Source organism: Chironomus tepperi, unplaced genomic scaffold (assembly GCF_022539635.2).
Source record: "Chironomus tepperi strain 1889 unplaced genomic scaffold, CSIRO-AGI_Ctep_v1 contig_335, whole genome shotgun sequence".
Lineage (NCBI taxonomy): Eukaryota > Metazoa > Arthropoda > Insecta > Diptera > Chironomidae > Chironomus > Chironomus tepperi.
The window spans coordinates 3127962-3151236 of NW_027226457.1; the positions used below are offsets into that span (position 1 = coordinate 3127962).

Sequence of the window (23275 nt, forward strand, 5' to 3'; positions counted from 1 at the left end):
CGAGTTTATAGTAAACAAGCCAAAATCTGCTGCTGCATACAAAATTGTATTAATTTAATTAATTGAAATGGAGAAGCTTGAAAAGTTAGTTTCCGTCGATAATTGTATGGTCTGTGGTATAACGATGACTAATGACACTAAAAATGAACTTACAATAGCAACTAGTTTCTCTCAAAAGCCGATTTTCCAACTTATTGGTGAGTTTGTTAATAACAAAAAGTTACTGGATCTTTGTGCCTGATTGCTAACATTTGACTTTTTGCAGAGGAATTTACAAACACATATTTTTCCGAGGATATTGTCAATGAAGGAGGTGTATGTGATAGATGTCTAGAGAAATTTTACGAATTTGATCAATATCAAAGTTTGGCATTGAAAATAAAGGAGGAAATCATCAACCTATTTGACTCAAATGTTGATGAGCCTGATGATCAGCAACTCGAATCAAATGATCATGATGTCAAATCGGAATTGATTGACGAGGATGCCATAATTTATGATAATATTGAGGATGTCAAAGCGACTGAATTACTTTTAGCGGAAGCTATAGAAACTGCAAATCATGACCAGCCTGTGGAAGTAGATCTAGTGGAAGTTGACTTTCTTGACAATACAAAATTACCTAGAGAATTTCAAAGTCCTGAAGACAAGCATAAAGTTATTAAATCAAAATTTATTAAATGTGAAGGAGATGATTCCGTTATTGTTGTGCAGTTGGACAATAATGCTAAGCTATTTCAGGTATGTTGCATGCTGTAAGTAATTTCATAATTGATTTGCTAACATTTCTTATGATCCAGTGCGAGACATGTGAGCGAACATTCAAAGAAAAATCCAAACTAAAGTCACATCGGCAAATTCATACGACTGAAAGGAACTTCTTCTGTCCTGTAAGTAAATTGGTATATCCAATAAAAAGGTTATCAATTAATTTTTCTAAATTTCTTTATTATAGACTTGCAATAAGGCATTCAAAACACAAGCATGTCTTCGGTCGCACAGACGAGTCCATAATCCAGTCACAATTGAGTGTGATTACTGTGGCAAGCTGTACACTCAAAAGCCAGAACTAATTAAGCACATCAATTTTGTACATTTTAATAGACGTGATTATCACTGTGAAATTTGCAATGCCTCATTTGGATGTAAAGGACATTTGAAGGCTCATTATTTGACTCATCAGCAGTTTAGAGGAATTTCATGTGAGGTACGGGATATTTTTGTCAAATTTATATGTTTTGTGCTTAAAATTAATCATTTTATCCAATTTTCTCATTAAAATGATTCACAGGTTTGCGGTTATTCATTCCATACACGAGCTAAGCTACAAAGACATATGAAATCACACAGTGGTGTTCGAGATTATGAGGTTTGTTACTGTATATTTTGGATATGTTTGTGAATAACGGATAAAAATATTTTGAAATTTATGTTGGATAAGTGCGGGAAAATTTCAAAATTTTAAAAACCGTTGAAATATGGAAGTGGACTAAAGTCGTTAGAACTAGTTATTAACTATTTTTGTCCACTCGGTTATGCTACATAAATTTAGTCATACTCATTAATAACTAACTAATATTCTTGTATCCACACAGTGCGGAATATGCCACAAAAGATTCCTTTATTCATACAATGTAAGTGCTCACATTAGACATGTACATTGGAAGGAGAAGAGAAAAGTCGATGAATCATCAAGGACATGCAGCTTCTGTAATAAAAAATTTCAAAAAATTTGGAAACTACGCGAGCACCTTCAAGTTGAGCATCAAATGATTGAGACAGAAATAATTGATGAATGTGAAATTTTAGAGGAGGATGGCGAGCATATTGAGATGGAAGAGCTTGTAGAATCATAAATTGAAATAAATTTTATTATGTCAAAAAAAAATATGTTGTTTGTTAAGTAAAGAATAAAAGGAGAATAAGCAGACGAAAAAGAAATTCAAAATGTTCATCCACAAATATTTGCTCACAGTTAGTGTAAAATTTTATTTAATCTGCTTATCAGTCAGTCAGTTTGAAAAAGTCTGGCATTGAAAAAAAAAAAGAGATTTTTTTTTATTATTTTATTTAGAAGAAACAAATGTTGTACAACAAATAGCTGAAAGGTTTGGTGAAAGGTCAGTGGAACTTTTTCTCAACCAATTTCACTCTCATGTTTGTATTATCTGTGTGCCTCAACATGTCATGTCATCATGAGAAATGGGACACAAAATTCTATAAAATGCAATAAATTTTCTTTATTGGACATGACACATAGATATGCATAAGTTATCAGAGATAGTTCGGAATGATTTGTTTTTTGGTACATAGTGATGTAGCACATTATCAGTTTGGGGGTCAATCCTTTATGACATTCAATATATTTGAGGCACCATTTGGGAAATTAATTATTGTCACTGGTCATGATGAATTTTATGACAGTTCCTAGACTAGGTTCAAGTGCAAATTGACTCACTTTTAATTCTAAAGGGTTTTAGGGTTAGAACCCTTAGAATCCCTAGAACCCTTTAGAATCAAAAATGAGTCAAGTACTTTTGAACCCAGTCTAAGAATGGTCATAAAATCATCATGATCTGTGTGAGTTATTAATTTACTAAATGGTTCCATTAGACTCGATATCTTTGAATAGTCAGGAATGATTTTAAAGTAATTTTGATTGAAATTCTACCAATCTTTAAGCTTGACTTCAATAGCTTAGTGATCGGAAATCATAAAGATTGCGAGTTCGAATCCTACTCGGTTCATTCATTTAACAAATTTACTATTTTCAGCTAAATGTTCAATTCCTAGCAAATTAAGGCGTTCAAAAAATTAATTTTCATCAAGCCATCCGAAGTCATTATGAATTTAGTTAGAACGGTTTGGCTACTTAGGAGAATAATTGGATTGCATAGTTTCAAAATCCAAGTTCTATTGGAAATGAACAATAATATTACGAAGAGTTCAAAATCAAATTGAAATTTATATGAAATGTTATACTTCACAAGTGCCAGCAGAAAAAAAGTCCATCCAAATTTCAATCAATTCCAAAACAAACTCAAGTCGACTTCTACCACCTCTGAACACTTGTTGAGGATTGTTAAGCCAACCTAGGAGAAATATAGCTTCAGTCTGAAACCTGACCTGCCACATTCGAAAATTTGTTGACTTCGTTAAGGACATTCCAAACCATTAAAAAGCATTCAAAAATTCAAAAGTAAACTTTTATGTCATTTCTTTGAACTTTTCATGGTTGATCATAAAAGAAGCTTCGTGACTTAAACCACATTGTCTACAGTACCCCCTATACACAAATCTAATTGCATTATTATTCACTTAAATTACAAAAACCTAATTTTTATGTAGAGCAGCATGACTCAAAGTATTTTTAGAATTTTTCACAATATTTTCTTATTTTTCAAAAACAATAGAACTATTGTTCACAACATACTATTATATAATCAGTGGCTTATTCTGAGCATTCGTGACTGATTGTTTATGGCTAATGATTTTTGAAAGTCAAGTCACGATGACATTATCCTTGATTGCTTTAGTGATCTTAATTTTCCTTTTTTGATGCAAGGTTGTCTCTATGGCTTGGGTTTTCAATCCTCGGCTGAATCAGGGACTACATACATTTCTATCTTGGGGTTGAAAACCCTATTTTTGACTAAGGTGATCAGATTTCTACACGATCGCGATTTCTCGTAGCCGTCAAGTTACAATCACGTCTTGTCGTTAACAGTGTGACTTAAAGGTGCCCTAACGACTACATAGTGCTGTTTGGGTGTCTATTAGAACTCAAAGTAAAAATCGAATCTTTTTTAAATTCGAGCACTTTTGTGTATATCAAGGTATGACCTAGAAATCGGCTACTATTGCCATATTCCAACAACGTAAGTCATGCCAAAATTGTTGTAAAGTTAATCTACTACCAATTATGTCGATTTGTTGAACAAAATTACTCAGAAGTACTTATGCTCTAGCCTCACCAATTGTGTCGCTATGTACAACAGAACTACTCTGAAGCACCATTTATGTCGTTTTGGTCAATCGCCGGCATCATTTTATTCCTCACGTTTTAATTTTCAATGATAATCAAAGCTTACTCATTTACAGTTTTACAACCGAAAATTTATTATGAATACAATGAAAATCTTGTCGTCATCAAGCAATGCCTGCTATGACTTGAGGGTGTATGTTGGAGGGAATGCGAAGCATTGCAAGACAAACTGTCGAATATGTAGAGTCGCGTAGATCATCATCACATAGCATATACAATGTGCTTAAACATCCAATTGAACAATAAGTTGTTATACTTTTTGTACTGTGCATATATGTACAGCAATTCAGTAAATATACTCAACAACACACTCACATGAAAATTATAATATTTATTTCATTTCGTCAGCCATTTTGTATTGGAACTTACTGTAGGCGCTCACTGGGATTTTATTTTTTTTTATTATACTTATTATATTCAGCTGTAAGCTTTCTGGTGTGTTTGCAAGAAGAAAAAAATATTCTCACATTTTTTATATTTAATATTTTTTATATGAAAATTTCCATAAAACATTTAGTTCAGAATTTATACTCTAAGAAAGTTCTCGTTCTATATTTCCGTTGTTCGCGAATGATTATTGTGTTTTAACTTCATATATCCACTTATGACTATTTAGTGTAATTTTATAATTTTTTTTTTGTGTTCATCACTAACTTTTGAGATCCTCGACTAATCTACGGCAGAGAGAAAAATGTCTTCAATAAATGACGGTGAGTTGTTGTTACGACTGTAAGGTACTAAGTACTAATTCAACTTTAAAACAAAATTGAAATTCTCGTATGATGGCTTTATCGCTAAAAAAAAAATTAAAACAAAAAATATACATTCATGCTCTCTCGGTGGTTGTGAACAAAAAGTGATAAAATATAAAAAAAAAAGTTCATTGATAAAAACCTATAATAATATTACTTGATAATTTCAAATGTTACTTACACTTATGGTGCTTAGATTTACTAGACTCGTCGAGCTACTTGTATGTGTCGTGCTGTTTCACAGAGAAATTTGTCATTATCACAATGGACTTTTTGTGACGTTATCGATAACTGATGTTACTTTATCGCAATGCTGTGATTTTGCATAGAAGATGAATGTCAATCTGTTCTTAAAGTTTGTTGTAAGGTTGAACAATCTTCAATGATCACTCTGATCAGCTTGGTGAACGTAAATATTTAGTGTGCTTGAAACTGAAATTAGAAAAATACAATTTTTATGTGGAATTCTTGATATACTTACTATTATTTCAATTTCTCATATGATTGGAAGCTATGGTTAGTTGATTTCAATACTTAGAAGCACTTAAAAACGCTTAATTAATCCTTTTATTGCTAATTTCACGATCTCTGAATTTGATTGTTTTGAAATCTCAAAAACGTAGTTTTTCTCCTTTGATTACTATGATTTTGAAATTGATTTTTCCGTTAGAAATTTCAATGTTCTTACTTTAACAAAATCTTATCATCAACTGCTTTATGCAATGTTTTTCGCATGATTCACAGCTTTGTCAGTTTTAAAATAATGAAATCCAGCAGATCTTACAACCGTCAGTCAGAAATCTTAATTAAATTTCCTCATTTCTATTACTTTCTTCCTTCCGGATAATTAAAATAGTTACAGAAAATGTAAATAAACAAATAAATAATAAATATAGTTGATAAGATAAGTCACGATTGCGATAAACCGCGGCGGGAATTCCTCGCATGCATTTTTCTATTTTCAAACTCCTGATAAAGTTTGGAAATAAAAAAAAAAATAATATAATTTTTTTGATAAGGAAATTCACTAAGTAAATTTTCATTTCAAGACTTAGTTCAACTTTAAAAATCGAGCGGATAACAAGGAAAAATTTGAATAATTTAATTTGAAAATGCGACGGATTTGAAATCGGTTAAAATATTTTTCATAACATCCGTAAAGTGTGATCGCGTAATAGAAAATAAGAGTTAAAATCATGCTAATAAGTGACCTAATATTGCACCATCACGAATTGAAATTGATCGCCAATTCTTATGCAAATTCGTCCAAGTTCATAGACGAGTTAAGGCATACCAATAAGTGTAACAATAGAAAAAGAAGAAAGTTTGTTTTTTTGTGCTATGTGACGTGACGGAAAGTAATAAATAGCGAGCATATATAAAGCAGTCACCTGAAAATGGTACTTAAAATCATCTCTCGAAATATGAAATAAAAGCTTGTACTGTATATGTGCCAGTAAAGTGCTATGCGAATATGTTGACTTTTCTTCGTCTTCTTTGTAGGAGAAATAAAGAAAACAATTAAATGAGTGCGGTTAAGTGACAAGGCTGTGACTTATGAGTTAAAAATGTAATAAGTTTGTTAGAGTTTTTTTCTGGGAATTTCCCAATTTTTTAGTATGAATTGTGTGCTCATTTACAAAATGTTCTACATTCAAGGAAAGGGAGGCTGTGTAAAGGCTTCTCTAAATTATAACAATAAGCGTAGTAGGTTGAATTCCCCATCTACACAGAAGCATCACACAGTGGCCAAGCCAAAGCTTTTAGCGCCCGGAAACAATGTATATCAATGGAATAGGAACCTCTTTATATACTTAAGCCGAATAGGTAAAATCGGTTATTGGATCATAAATCCGAAACTATGTCGGCGTGATTCTAACTTGGTGCCGAATTCGGATTAAATCCGGTACCATGCCAAGATTAAGATGGCCTAGGATCGGATTTCGGATTGATTATTTGACTTGTGCTGTTTGGGCAATTGTAGCTAGTATTGCGAACCTGGTAGACTCGGATCACAAAGACTATGTACCTTCTCATTCCAAGAACTTAACTTTAATAACATAACCTGTCCAATCTTCTTCTTCCCAATTAACCCAAGCTGAGGATCCGTCAAAGACAAAAAATTGACAAAGAGTCATAGCAATCTACGATCTATTGTCCTCTTAAGGTCATTAATAGAATTCCGATGTTCTTAATAAGTCCTTCCAATTCACATCAAGAGTCTAATCCTTAACCACTAAAATATGATTTCCCAATAGTTTCGAGTTCATATTCAGGTTTTCTAATTTTTTATGCCTTAAATACACAATTCATATATGTGAACTGTTTTATTGGCATATTACAAAATTTCTGAAACGAATTGTGATTCAACTGCCTTAAAAAAAACGTGAAAATAAATAATTCTGTTGGAAGTAAATAGAAACATTCAATGAGTTTGTTTAAGTGCTGTTTTTGAGTTTTTATGAATTTTTACTTTATTCTGTATTACATCAAGCTTCTTATGCAATAATCCATTTAATAATGCTTTAACTTTTTGCGTCTAAATGTTGATTGGCGTAACTTTTATGCTGAATCTCATTCAAGGAATTTAGAGTATAGAATTTAAATGCTTAGACAGCTTTGAAGTGTTTCCAAAAAAATGATTTTAATCAAAAAATTTTTCATTTCAATTGTGACATTGAACATTAAGTACTTTGAACTTTTATTATATGATGTGCCTATAGATTTTAATATAAATGAGGCATCGCAATTTTTTTCGGACCATTTGCACAGTTATCACTTTTAAAATATGTAGCTGAAAAATACTAGAGTTGAGTTAAACACATCGGGAAAATTTAACGGATTTTTATTGGATTCTCGTTTTGGATCGACTTAAATTATTCATGACAGTCAAGTGGCTGGTATCTGCATGACAGTGGATTTTGATGCTATGTAACCGACTACCATGAATTGGAATCATTAAATTGGAAAGCTTAGAGATCGAAGTCATTTTTGAAATTTGTATGAAATTTTATGCTTCACAAGAGCAAGCAGAAAACAATTCTATGCCGATTTTGAATTAGATTTTAGCAAACAGGCGTTAATTCAAGTAGTCTTAGAGTTCTGGATTAGTTGATCATCAAATGTTTCAACATGAATCAATTCTTAATATCCCAAAAAGCACAAATTGAAAATTTGAATCGTTAAAGCCAGTCAAATCCAGCCTGGTGCCGGATTTTTGATCGAATAATCGAGTTGAGCTATTCGGGAATGTTCACGGAAAGCTGTTATTTAATGCATGAGATTCCATCTGTTGACCATTAGAATATTTGGCTGCTATCTATCTTTAGATAAGAAGTTATTAATCCTTTCTATATCTATCATCAAAAAAACCTCTAGCATAGGGGCTAAGATATATTTTTCAAAAACTCATAAATAGATAGTAGAATTAAGCAGAATCTCTAAAGCAAATATGTAGTTCTGAACAAAACAATTCCTAGATTCCTAGAAAAGAAAAAAAACAAATTACATACTCAATATTTTGATTCGGAAAAGAATTATTTCAAAATATTGTTCGGACAGTATGTCGCCAATGACAGCAAAAATATACAAGGCTACTCTGATCTGGTCACTAGAAAAGGAATTTATTCAACAATTATTGATTTGTTTACAAATCATTAGTTTCGTCCCGGTGGCGTCAATCGATGAGATCATTCGAAATTCAAAGGATCAAAGTTCTGTAGTTTGTTGGGATTGTTCATAAGTGATGTCATTCATAAGTGATGTCTTATTAAAGAGAATAGAAACTCTTCAAACCTTCTCCGTCCCTAATATTTAAGATCGAATTCAACTCTGATTTTGTATGGAGAAGTTGACTCATGTCGACTTGATTCCGTATAAAATCACAGTCGACTTTGAAATCTGGTCGTTATTTTTGAATAATTCCTTGATGTTTAGGATTTGATCTGTTTTTAAGGCTTTTTTAAAATTAGCTTGAATTTTCATTAATCAATGTAGTCGCTAAAGCGTTCCTACATACATCGGCGCATTGACGGCAAGACGTAAATGTGTCCTGACGGGCAAATCATTAGAATTAGTTAATTACTTGACATTTCATCCTGTTCGCAGTTGTAACCTTCAGACTCAAAACTAATTCAAATTCCAAAATTCCTTCAGACCACATCCATAAATGTCTGTTATCTATTACATCACACTTGCGAATTATTGAAACTAAAGTCCTGAAACAGTAAACCGAAACAATAATAAATAAAATAAAAATCCATTAACTCATTATAAAAATTTTTTATAGCCTCATAAAAATGAATATTCCAAACAAGAATTAAGACATAATAAGCCACGTGTTGAATTTGATCACTCCTCTCTCAATTTAAATAAACGTTTTATTGTTTTTGAGGAAGAAGAAGAAAAGGTTTGGAATAAAGTATCGAATAACTCATGAGACTGTTTACAGTGACAACATATAAGGATATACTGTCATCAATGAGATTCAGCAAACATTAACACGTGTGTGTTGTGTCCTTTTGTATCCTTTTTTGGATACCTGTGGATTGTCCAACTTTCATTCAGAATTTTGTACGTGTTCATTGTCATTCCTTGAACTCGATTGTTGCCACGATTGTACAGACTTGAATAATACGGTTTAATAAGTCTAATTAAGTATATACTGACAATGAAGCTACGATGTAAAAATTACCATAAATTTAATTGCCTGTAGAAAGTTGAAAGCACTTTGTGTGACTTATGTGATGTCCAATTGTTTCATTATCGAAATTGAATTCCTTTAGCAATTTCCTGTTGACTTCATTTGAGGCATGCTTGACGTCCACGACAGCCACTATTGTTCATATCCTGTTTTATTTGCTTTTATTCTTTCAACTTAAAAATAGACATAAATTCCATAATTTTTTTTTTATAATTCCATAATGTGAGACATTCAGTTTGCTTTCTGTATGTACATACACATGTATTTATTTATTATGTCCAAGAGAATGACGGAATAACAATTTTTTTTTGTGTTGTTTGAAATAAATACGAGTGAGCAGAATTGAGGCTGATAAGAGTTCGAGGCAGAGAAAAAAAAATTGAAATTGTTGTTGAATCAGGGCTTAAAAACTGTATTTTTATACATATACGAATGTCCATTTCGTACAGTATGCAGTAGTCATAGTCACTGTGACTTCAAATAATGTATAGAATTAAGTTTCTGAGTACAATAAGTATTTTGTATCAGAGAAATGTTAGCTTTTGAGGAAACAGTCTTGATGGAATGATATGGAATGAATGACGTTCTTGCTAGATGATTGAGAGACTCAATGAAGTTGTCTTAGCTACTTACTTCAATTGATCTACAGATCAGCAACAAATTCGTAGACACTAGGAGCTTATTTGACTAGAATGAATCAATAAAACTGCATTTTTATTTGATTTTTTCTAAGCCTACTATGACAAAAAACTGTATTTTTTGATACTTTTCCTAAGCCTACTCAGGAAAATTTGTTTGTTTATTGGAATTTGCTTAGCTTTCTTTAAGCCTAATCATAAGAAAACCATTAACAATACTTTAGATAGAATATGAAGAAACAATCTGACTAAAAAGAAGCTTTTTACAAATTTTAATGACAAAATAAGCGAATTTATCAAATTTTTTATGATTGACTTTGGATCAAATTGATTTTTCTCATGAATTGCTCATCTCGAACTTTTGTCAATGAATTTCTCTTAATCTAATCAACAAATCTGCTAATAAAAAACACAAAATTGCTATTGAGATCGGAGCAAACAAGAATTACCATATTAATCTATGCCAAAAGTCTAATCTGAAAAGTAAATACCAAACAAATTCAGAAACAATTGCCTCAAAAGCGTAAATACAAATAAATCTCCATGTCCCTTCAACCGCATTTTTTAATTCTTTATCAGAAAGTCAAAAAGTATAAATCTCTTACATATTTTTTGTATTTCTCTTTCTTCCTTTCTTTTTCGACAGCAAGAATTCTTTTTTAAAAAACTTTTTGTAGCCAAATGTTTATCAAAAAAAATGAGGCGCTTAATTCTTTTCCACAATTTCCATTGATATGTGGGCGTTTTTTTGCGTCTGTATCATGGACAAATATTTTCTATGCAGATGTAAAACAGATATCCGATCAAAATATCCAGACGCATGTCATATTTTTTAGTGATTAATACGCCCATAAAAATTATGTTTAAAAAACATTTCTAATTTTACAAATCATCGACCAGCATGATACTTTCTATGCTTGAATATTCATGTACATTTTTACGATCGTTCAGGAGTTCATTTACCATGACGAAAGCAGAAAGGAAAGGAGAATAAAATAAAAAAATTATTTTTTATGACCGGATTCTTAAAAATTTGCATTTTTTATTGTCCTCAAAAGTTTGGTTGCGTACAGTCAGGAGATTCCTTTCCTCATAGTGTGCAGTCTTCTGACTCAGCTTAAAACTGCATCTTTTTTTTATTATCCTTTGCAAACAAGTCCTCTCAAGTGACATTCAACAGTCATCAGTTCGGCTTACTTTTTATTGCTTTACTTATTGTTCATGCTGAACTTTGAACTTATAGAATAATGATGTAAAAAGGAATAACAAAAGAAATTTGGAATATGAATCACATGAGATAACTTGTTCCATTTTTAAAGAGTCTTGAGAAGGTAATAAGCAACAAAATAAACAATAATCAACTTGTGGTCCTAAAATTCTCATTGTGAGTCACGTACGATGAAGATAATTGCTTGATGAACTTTGCAAAAAGTAAATTGAGTTTCTTATCAGAAGATCTTCTGAGAATTAAATAGTTTGACAATCACTAATAGGTAGCATTGGTCCAAAAGTGCAGGTTTGCTGCTTTTGATGAACTAAAAGTTAGAGCCGCAAACTGCAGAACTGCGGTTCTTGACCAAACCGACCAAATCCTCCCAATAAGCCGTGCCAAGATTCTCTTTGAAGTTCAATGCTAATTCCTTGCGATTTTATAGTCTAAAAACTCAAAGATCATCAATTTTTTTTTGTTTATTTTGCATACAAAATTGTCAGATTTTTATGACTTATTATACACATTTTTAAATAAAATATAATCTATTGGTGCTGCAATTATTTTTATTTCCTCGTGTACATACACTCGGCTCATTGCTAACCCAGATGGAGATTTTTTGTTTGTTGTTGTTGTTGCTGTTTGAATACATAGACTCAATATGCTGTTTAATACTTCGACAATGTTTATTTTATTATTTTAATTAAATGGAATTTTTGATGTGGAATTGAATTTTAAAGGAATTGAGCCTTGAAAAATTGTGTTTTAATGATATGCTGACAATGTTTTTGCTATTAAATGTTTGAATACTTTCTAATCATAGTCAACATTGAGATTTTTATGAATTTTTCCATTGTATAAAGTTTCATGAAAAGTGGGAAAGTTTTTGAAGATTTTGGATAGTTATTCAAGCAGCAGGTACTTAGTATGTATCATAATTCAATCTAGTGCTTAGAAACATTAAGTTCATTGACTAGATCAGTAGTTATCAAGCATAAAATGTATTTAAAACTTGAATTTCTTCTTAATTCCAAAGAATAACAAAGTAACTGAATGTTACAAGTCCATAGCTATCTATAGCAACTTCTCTAAACTCCATCAGAAGCATCTCAAACATCCATTCACATTCGCGCTTCTGAAATAATTTCTCATTTCTAAAATTAGAATTTCTCCTCGAATTTTCACAACATTCCAGCAAAACTTACCCATGTCTGGTCATTTAAAACCTCAAATTTCTTCTCGTGATCAGATGTCAACAGAATGAATACTGATATTTGAGAATCTGACCCGTTGATTGATTTGCTTTTGAAATTGAATGCATTTATGACTTGTTCATTGGCGATAGTTTTTTGTTATTTTAGTGTCAAATGGAGCCGAGTTATTAGAATTTGTTTGAATTTTTTACTTTTGATAAATTCATTTTTAAAGATGCAGTTTTGTTGGATCTGTGCTGTGGTACGATACATCTATAAGAGTTATGCAATGATCAGTGAGTAGAATAAGAAGGTTTAAGTGTGCTTTGTGTCACGTTTTCAAATATTCCAAGATAGATCAGGGGTAGGAGCATGTGGTTGGAAATATTAGGACATAGGTTCGAGTCCCACTCGGACTATGATGTCGGGTTCTTTCGAGTATTTGAGTATCTTGCTCTTTTGAGCAATTATCTTCAATCTGAGCTGTTGTTTAGAGGTTTGTTAAGGAATCGAGTTAGGAATTCTGAGGATAGATCCTTACTAAGTACCTAGTCAACCAAGACATCCCTTAATCAACTCAAATTAATCTACAATTCAACAGACATTTGCCAAAATTCATTAAATCATTAATGAGACTCAAAACTGACAATTTAAGCCTTATTTCAAGCATTTAAACGTGAATAAGTTGTTAATAAGTATGAAGCATCTTCTGACACTTGACATTTTATGAGATGTTAATTACGTAGAACAAAAAAAATTATATATTTATTCATATTTGTGTCTTTATAATTAAACGAATATACAATTTTATAAAATAAGAAAAAGAATCTTTAAGTCCAATAATAAAATTGACCCCAAAAGGTCTCTCTCTTATGTAGGAATGAATATTTCAAAATATACAACAGAATTTTCATAAGAACTCAAGATTTAAATATACTGTACAGCAATACATATATTTTCTTCTCATGAACCGTACAAAATTACGTCCATATTTTCCATTCGATCACTTTCCATGCATTCAATCTACATTATGAGCTATTTACGATGAGATCAGAGAAAGGTCGATGCAATAAATTTTCATTTTCTCTGAAGAGGTCAACACGGAGAAAATGAATACATGATGTTGCGTAGCTAAAGGATAAGCAAGATGTGTAAAAGCATGTAACAAGATTTTGACTAATGTTGAAAAATTAATTTTCGCCTCAAATAGCTCTTAATATGGACATGGAGAGTGTTTGGTGAGAAATTTTTGGCAAATTTGTTGGAAATCTGTTGAGTAGATGAGGGTATAGAGCGCATTTGGTGATTATATGGGTATGAATTCAGATTTGAAGAGTTTGCTCGAAATTGCAGGTCTACAGCATTAAAAAACTATAAGGTACATCCCAAAACTCAAGGCCTAGGCATCTAAAACGCAGGATATTCAGACTTGCAATCCTAAGCCGAGCCCTACAGAGCTGTCTCACATTTAATGGCATTAAATCTAGTATTAAATATCCGAACAGTACACAATGTTCATTAAGGCATCATTGAGTGGCCATATTAAAGGTAAGCTGCCACCTGACGGCTTCGTGACGTCAGATATTGGTCCGAAAAATGCTTTTGGCGGTTTGTCGCATTGTGCCACACGAAAAATGACCACAATAAATTCTAAACTATTTGAAGGCACTTTAACGTCATTAAGATGCGTTGTCATCTCTACAGCTATGTATCGGTGCCCTTCCAGTGTCTGTTGAGCCACTTTAGTTAATGCTCAATTCATGTCAAGCTTATTTTCACAAAACAGCCTACTTCCAGCTTGAAACCCTGCTCAGATCAATTAAATAAGCTTGCACAGTAAGCATGTCTCTAACTTCACATCATATTCCAATCATAAACATCAATACAATGTCGACAAGCAGTAATAAAATCAATAAATAAATCAAGATTAGAACTAGATCACTCAATCAGCCATCAAACATGTCTCGTTCAAACTGCTTTCCTCAATACATTCTATTTTGCAAAATTCAGTTCTGTTAAGGATCCTTAAAAAAAAGAGAAAGAAAGGGACCTTTTCACAAGTGCCAAAATATTTGTAATTTGAGAATGTTGAAAAACAAAGAATAACAAATCTCTCGATCCCATGCACGGTAAATATTTGGATTTTATAGTCCAAAAGTAACATTTTTTTAAAAGGAATATATTGAGAAATGATTGCAAAGCAAACATTGAAAAAGGTCTATTTACATCATCATCATCATCATCCAAGTATGTATCTAAATAACAACGGGAAATGACAGATTTAATGTGTGCAATAAAAATTTTTCTTAGAGTCCATCCATAAGAAAAATTTCACTGAGGCACCACACATGATTGATTTTTATGACGTGAGAAAGTTCCAGCTATGGTCACCAAAAAATAAAAGTTTATCTGGTTAACCAGATAGAGAAATTTTTGGGGTAATTTTTGTAGATAACGGATTTGATTTAGAGCTGTACATGATTTTCGTGTGTTCTTGAGAATTTAAATGGATTGTGGTTAGCATTGGAATTTAAAAAGATGTATGGTGATGTTGTTAGGAATGTCTAGAATATTGCTGTTTTGGATACTATGATTTTGTTGGAATTTATGATGAAATTTAGTCGTAGCTGCAAAGTTCAAGCCATTTTTCTATAATTCTAAATTAAAAGTTAAAGCTAGTCATGAGTTGTGATTCGGTATACACCATAGTCCAACAGTTTATAGTGGGTATGAATCACTTTCATGCTCAGTGCATCTTGAAAGTACGGGAGTGCTTCATTAGACCTGATGTGATCTGGTATGTACCTAGTTACAATTCGTGTACGCAAGAATTTGCAAGGAAAATTATTCAGATGCTATATCCATGTACAATTAGCAATAGTGATACATATTATGTGTCAAAGACCTTAAAGGTGCTCTTAATACATGAACCGAGTTTCGTAACTAAAATGGTGAATTGTAAAAGAGTCTCAAAAATTTGCCATGACATGGGATTGAATCCAGATCCTTTGGCACGTAAGCCCAAGGCTCTACCATTTAGGCTACTGATGTTATTTCACAGCTTGAACATTTGTTTCATGACATTTGTCAAAGTTGTCACAAAATGTCAAATTAAATCTTAGACATCGGTCGACTAAGCGCAGCCTGTTCCACTAGGGAACGTTAATCATGCTCAAAAGGTGGCAAATTCTAATATAAAACTCAAAAGTTGCAGAAAAGCTGAATGTTCAATTTAATAGATGTATGAAATCAAGAGTTATACTGAATATAATTCCAAAATTGCAACTTGACTTACTCAAATGCGTCAAAATAAACAAAAATCCTCAATACAGCAATATCAAACTTGTTATAGATGTTACATAATATCTCAAAAAATCTAATCTCCTATCTCGTGAACTTGTTACATCTCGCAAGTCATATATACATATATTGTAATATGATAGTAGCACTTAGAAGTAAACGACATAGTAAAAAAGAGTCGTGCATGAGAAATCGCACTTTCCTTATCACACTCGACAAAAAAAAAAAAAAAAAAGACGTAAGGGAATTCCTCAGTCTCTCTATCTATCGGTTGGGAACCCCGTTATCAAATTAAAAAAAAAATGAATAATATTTTAGTTTGTTACTGTAAACTGATAAAACATAATAATATTGAATGAATGGCACCTTATCAAAAGTGTGAAGTGTGGCGCTAAAAATGCTATCTCGCATGCTTTGATAATGAGACAAATTCCTTTTTTTTTATTTAAATATTATTTAATGTGTTCCTCATACTGATTACGATTTGTGATTGTGCATTATCGCATATATGTTGAAAAAATGTCATTGCCTCTTGTCTATTGTGTATTGTTTAATCACGTGCGGATATAAAAAAAGCTGTCCTAAATTAAGCTTTACGTATGGGAATTAAAAAGGCGTGACTTAATCTCTCAATTGAAGCACATCACTTAATTAATAATTGGGAGGAGTTTTCAACAGCTTTAATATTTTTTCAATTTGTCTAGAGATGGATGGAACATGACATGACACGTAAGAAAGTTGCGCGCGCGCGGCAATATACAGTCCACCATTTTTGAAAAGATGAGGCAAAAGCAGAACAAGAATAAATAAAATAAAAAAAGTATATTGAGATAATCAATACATAAATGAAGATGATCAGTTACTTATGATTCACTGCTTTCTATTGTTCTCTATTCTCTTTTTTGGAACTAAAGTAAATAAGGCAATACAAATGTATCTTCTTTCCTTCTTCATTCCACTCGTTCGCATTTTTTACACACACATATATACATTTTGACTCCCTCATATTCACGCACACATACAAGTATAGCATATTTTACATGAAAGTATATAGAACAATACATTCACAAATTCCGATCTATATGTATATATATGTAGAGACGACAACATCATCATATGGTAATAGTAATAATAACACCAACAGCAACAGCACAAATTCTTCAACGACGATCGATCGTACAACATCTTCAGTTGTTCAGAACACGTCAAGTGATAAGGAACGGCATTCAAGTGAAGATAATAATAATTTAGAGAGTGAAGAGACGAAAATAACACGTGAAATATTAACACCATCTCCAATATCATCGATAAATGTTAATACTGATAGTAAAAATTGTTTAGAATTTGACAGTTCAATTTATTCCAACACTTTGCCGATTGTAGATGGATTTGTGAATGTTATACCAACAAATAATTTAAGTGCAAATAATAAAATTTATGATTTTAATCATACCGGCGATAATAATTGGGCATACGATTTATCAAGGACATCACTTGACTATCCAATATCATCATTAAGAAGTGATCAACAAAATTATAATTCAATTAATTCAAATTTCCGCAATCATCACTACGGTGCATTTTACAATACCGCCATGAAAGGTAATTTGATGACATTAACACAATATGATGCATTGTCGCCACCCTCATCATCATCTTCATCATCTGACTCTCCGTCATATTACTATGGAAATGACAATAACAATTCATCATCATTCATTAATATTAACGAATATGCGATTCATGCTCAAAGCTATCTTGATGATTTTTGTGAAATATTAAAAGATGAAAATTATTCAATAGCGGAAGATGTTAACCACTACACAACCCTAACTAATGCCACAACAAATACACCATCGTTCGATATGTATCTTCATGACATACCAAGAAGCTATGCACATCAGCATTCAACATCAAGCGGTGGCGATTCGAGAAGTCCCGATGGCTATACTGCAACAGATGACTATGATAATAGCATACAAAATTTTACTCAACTTACGAGCCTCACAACACGACCAAATGGACTTTATGCATCATCACCCGTTAATGTTGGCGATAATATGCTTTCAAATTATGATCCAACGGCGCATACTTTAACACCAAATAGGTGAGTCAAATGTTTTTATATTCTTTGTGATTAATGTGATGCAATGTAATGGAAAATATTGAGTGTTTAGTGATAAACAGAAGTGCAAATTCAGTTAGAGATCATAGTAATCAGTGGAAAATAGAAATTTTGTGAATTTTCAATGGAATTGTTTCCAAATTTTGAATTTTTGTTTTAAAACTGTGAGAATCTAGCAACAAGTGTTTGTAGTTGGCTTTTGCCACTTTTTTGAGCAGTTTGTTTCATAAAATCACTTAAATTGTCACTTTAAAGTGAAAAATTTCAAAAAATACTTTTTGAAGTGGAGAAAATTTCATCTTTTAAAATTCAAATCTTAGAAAACCGGTAAATTTTGAATGTTACATAACCGGTAAAAATTACAACAAAAATGCATAAAATAATCATAGTATTCATTGAACATTCACAAAACACTGAAAAAAATCATAAATTCTTTGTGATCAAACCTTAAATAATTCCTCAAATTTCCTACGCCACTTGTTGACTTACTTTATTACCGTATTAAACATTCGATTAAAGCGTGCTTCATTAAAATATAAACGTTTTTTACGTAAAACATAAATGCTTAAGAAGAAAGAAAATAATGAAGCTGTTTGGAAAGGTCATATAATGGATGGATGACTAGCTGAAATAAAATAAAATGTTTTAAATGCTGATAAGCTCGTCAGGACGTGTAAAAAAAAATCCAGTAAAGATCATCATCCAAAAAATTTTGTTTATACAAATCAGTCAGTTTTGATTAAGATTCTCAGTTGAATTATTCCGAATCATTTTTTTCCGCTTCCAGCTGAGAAAGCTAAACTTTGTTATTTACTTTTTCGTTACTCTCGTTTTGAGACACGAGACGAGAACTGATTTTTTTTCCTTCATCTATTTTTGAAACAATGTCATGAGAGGTTTTAGGTGATGTGATGAATAATAGATGAATATGAAGCCTTATCAAGTACATTAAATATTTATATTTTGTATTTCTTTAAGTTTTAAATGATTTTTTTGGGGAATTGTAAATTTACACAGACATCCTGAATTGAGCAATTAATATTGACATTGCATTGATTTATTTACTTCCATATCCTTTACAATTTTGCATGAAAAGATAATTTCAAGGTCAGGTTGGCTCCTTAATTCCATTATGAGCGTAAAAAGCACTTAAAGGAGGAAATAATTGTTCATTACCTGAAAAAGGATGTGCTTCTAGATAGGATATACTGCTTTTTAGGCTAGTCGGAAGTTCCCCTGGACTAGCCACCGTGACTCCTGCACTTAAAAATTTCATACTTAATTTTTTGCAATTCTTCAATTGTGACCTTGTCAAATGCTGACATGCTGCTACTCTTGTCCATAAAGTATTATATCCAAAAATCAAATGACTAGATGAATCACATCTAATTTTCATTTTTAACCAGATCACATGCTTATTCCATCTGAAATTGAAATAATAAGCTTGCTCAGCATTTGTAACTTGACGCATGTAGTGAAATTATGCATCATATAGTACTCAAATGTGACGTAAGACGCATATTTAAATTATAATTGCTGAATATTAATGACACTTGTGGTTTTTGTGGGTTTTCCTATTTGATATTATGCTGGGGGTTTCAAATCTCTGTAAATTTGGGAATAATTATAAGCTTCAGTAATGTCCATAACAGAACAATTAGTTGCTCTCCATAGAAGTTAGATTCCAAAGCTACAAAAGGCGGGAACTGAATTTTTTGTCGTTATGGCAACTTTGGATCTTACCGTTGATGGGATCACTTAGCGGTGTCATAGCAAAAACTCTGTGCTGCTCGGGCTTATGATCAGTACCCAAAAATTTCATACTCAAAACTGTAGCAACAAGACCAATTCCTCAACATACAGTCTAATTTCCTAAAACTCTCAATTGTCTCGTTCATCCTCTCCAGTAACCTAAAACTCCACATCTGAAATTCAAACCATAATAAAAATAAACTTCTCATCTGTTGATTCCTTCACCAGCCTTTATTCAACAGAACTCACATGTTTATTGCAATTTATTCTAAGGCACAATTTAAATAAAATAAATAAAAAGTGAGAACAAAAAGAAAGTTACAGATGGTTCGCGGTATATGGCTATACATACGTGTGTGATGCAAGCATAAAATTCATGCTGTTCTAGTTGTGGCTAGGGAAAAAAAAATTATGCAAAATTTTGTCATATCTATGTCAAACCTGCATGACATTAGAAGTTGGTGTGATGTATGCATGGAAATGAAGGAAGTGAAATGTTTTGGTTTTGGAAAGTGGCAGGAACTAATTTTATATTGAGGATGATTGATGACCAACAATACATTTTGGTTCCTAAGAGCAACATCCATAACAATAGAAAATTGAGGCTCATTTTGGAAAGTAATATACGAAAGTCACATTCTGAAGTCATTCGATGCTTTATTTATTATGCTGCATATGCAGAAATTGTTTGTGTAATTCGAGACTGCAATTTTTATCGTTCCGCATCTTTTGTTGATCATAAAAGTTTACATACAATTTTCATTAAAAAGTTCAAGGACTTTATGTCAGTGATGGACAACCTGTGTGCTGCGGTACATTAGTGTCGCGTACCAATAACATAGTTTACCATCAGAGTGTGCCATGAATTTATCATGAATTGATCGTCCGTACGCTACACATCGATGTCATTTCAATATGTCTCAATCGATTCAATCTACATTAACTTCCTCATTTTCTACACTTACAAAAAAAAATCCATTATGACGTAAATAATTCAGCCACTAGAGAATTCCAAAACACGCTAAAATATTTCTCAATGTGACACTTAAGAATGCATAAAATTAGAAAATACAAAAAGTTGTGTATATTAATTCGCAAATGAGCTACAATTTAGTAAACATCACGGAACGTTTAGATGCAGTTTGTGTTGCTTGAATATTTTTTGGTGCTGATTTTATGGAGCAGATGGGTATTGTAAGGTTATTTTGACTGGGTGGCTGGGTATGTCGTGGGATTAAAGAGATTAAAGTCAGTATGATTTAGGACATAATGAAGTCTAGGTTTTGATGAATTTTTGAGACCGAGACCGTAATCAAGACTGAGATCTAGACTGAAATTATAACCGGGATCGAGATCGGGACTGTGACCGACATCTGCATTGACACCAAGATCGAAATTGACATCGGGATTTAGACAGGGTTCGAGGAACCGGGATCAAGAACGATATTATGACCGAGACTAACACCGGGACTGATTCCGACACCGGAACTGGTTCCGACACCGGGACTGATTCCGACAGCGGGACTGATTCCGACACCGGGACTGATTCCGAGTCCGAGACTGATTCCGACACCGGGAATGTTTTTGACATCGGAACTGATTCCAACACCGGAACTGGTTCCGAAACCGGGACTGATTCCGAGTCCGAGACTTCAATTTTGAACTTTGGAGTCATTAGTATACCACAATTATACTAAGGTAGGATTCGAACCCACAACTAAAATAATAGTTATCGAATTCTAATAATTCGGTCACTTACTGCCTTAAGTCAAAATAAACTAACCTCCCAAAAAATGCGCATTAAACCCCAAAATACTCCAAAAAAATCCATCGTACTCAAAAAAGTAACAATTTAGTAAGTTGATTGAGCTCATAAATATAAATGTTGAGATCACAACAATAAATAAAGTTGAAAATCACATCAGTTTTAGATTAAATCATATTTCAGTTTCAGTTACTTGACTTTCCTCGATCGTGAAAGTTCAAAAAAAGGAAAAAAAAAGAATTTCTTCTTTATCTGCTCATTGCGTCGATTGATAATAAAATAGCCAGAGACTTATTTGTTGTTGTTGATGTATACATAAATATTGCTATCAAGTTAATGTAATTAAATTTCTTTTTTTCATATAATGTGAAAAAAAGAAGTTTTATATAGACAGTTTTTTAATTATCTGTTATCGCTGCTGCTCGTACATACATTTTGTGTTAAATCCACCCGCATTCGATTTCACATCGTGATGAGAGCATTTGTAATCAACTCGATGCGATAACGGAACGTAAAAAAATTCATTTCTCGCGTAGTTCAGTCAGTGTCTGATATTAGTCTATAGCGGATCACAATCTCTGATATCAACGATGTTTAAGAGGTAATGTTCATCTTATGTTTGTGTGTGGGCATCTGCAAGCGATCATATTTATAAAATACGATCATGTTCTACTATCATTTATTAATTCTTGTGAATTTTTGGGAGAGGAACTGACAACAGAGAATTTCTTGGAATTTTAAAACACAATTTTTTTGTTGACTTCTTGAATTTAAAATAAATTTTTGGGACATTGCATCACATCCATATCGTTTATTTTACGGATCTCATATTCAGCACTCAATTGCTGTTTATTTGGTCTTACAACTTGACACTCTAACTAAATAAAAACTTTTTTTTGGAATCATTTCACAGCTTATACACGAGAAACTTCTCACCAGTCAATACGCAGTCACCGATGGCGCCATACTCTACCTGCATTAGTCCACCGATTGAGCAGCAAATTATGTGGTCCGGCGGATCACAACATGATGACTTTCTTGGATCTAATCGAAATGGAAAGCTTCCGGGATTCAAAAAGTTTGCAACTTTCTCACCACAACCGACAAATACTCAATATAATACGAATAGTTATCCACAGGTGAGTGATATTTGGGTATGGATGGGGATTGAGGTAGATTGTCGTTGGTCTGAGGAGCTATTGACCAGATTGTCACTCTGGGTAGTCTACTTTATGTGTTTGGTTAATCCCGATCACTTATGTCTGGGTTAATTCCTCTATTTACAAACAATCCCCAAAAATTCCCAAAATATCCTACAATACCTAAATTAACAGCAACAACTGTCCTTCCAGAACGAGTTATCATACTTTTCCGTATCACCCTCAACACCAAATGGCTACGAAACCAAGCAAACAATTCAACTTCCAGTGGTCACGCCGACAACAAGAGGACGACCTAGTAATCATCAAATGACCACGGCACAATCGTTATCAGCCAGTAAGTACAAAAAACAAACTTTTTTAATATTTTTGTGAACCGAATAATTTTAACGATGACGGTGGCAGTGATGATGATGATGATAAAGATGCTCGATGCTCTGTATTATCATCATCTATTAGAACATGCTTTATATCAGTGATCCAAAAAAGGAAAAAGAGTAAGACAAGAAAAAAAAGGCAACAAATCATGATGAATAATGTCGATTGTGGTTATCTCATTTATTATTTCCAAAAACAGACTTGAAAGTCATGGAGCAATTTCGCTTGACCTCACTTCTCTCTCCATCTCACTCA

The 23275-nt window shown here is 32.4% G+C and overlaps 2 protein-coding genes and 1 long non-coding RNA gene across 6 annotated transcripts in view; 2 read left to right on the forward strand and 1 right to left on the reverse strand.

The window, feature by feature from the left end:
- On the forward strand, positions 1 to 2003 carry LOC139093508 (zinc finger protein OZF-like). Its single transcript, XM_070644249.1, has 6 exons — positions 1 to 197; positions 266 to 741; positions 801 to 890; positions 956 to 1207; positions 1292 to 1369; positions 1596 to 2003. The coding sequence occupies exons 1-6, from the start codon at positions 68 to 70 to the stop codon at positions 1854 to 1856; spliced, it is 1287 nt and encodes a 428-aa protein (XP_070500350.1). The 5' UTR covers positions 1 to 67; the 3' UTR covers positions 1857 to 2003.
- On the reverse strand, positions 1235 to 4994 carry LOC139093509 (uncharacterized). Its single transcript, XR_011544702.1, has 2 exons — positions 4415 to 4994; positions 1235 to 2217 (listed from the first exon to the last, which is right to left on the reverse strand). It is a non-coding gene; the product is annotated as an uncharacterized lncRNA (long non-coding RNA).
- Positions 4554 to 23275, forward strand: part of LOC139093507 (uncharacterized) — a 24127-nt gene continuing 5405 nt past the window's right edge. Inside the window, exons 1-5 of one of the 4 annotated variants that reach the window (XM_070644246.1) lie at positions 4554 to 4755; positions 16939 to 17442; positions 17644 to 17947; positions 22396 to 22621; positions 22835 to 22979. In XM_070644246.1, coding sequence (XP_070500347.1) covers positions 4737 to 4755; positions 16939 to 17442; positions 17644 to 17947; positions 22396 to 22621; positions 22835 to 22979 — 1198 coding nt within the window. In that variant the 5' untranslated portion in view covers positions 4554 to 4736. Of the gene's footprint in view, positions 4756 to 15580; positions 17443 to 17643; positions 17948 to 22395; positions 22622 to 22834; positions 22980 to 23275 lie in introns of those variants that run through there. The other 3 variants (XM_070644244.1, XM_070644245.1, XM_070644247.1) reach the window with 3 other exon arrangements.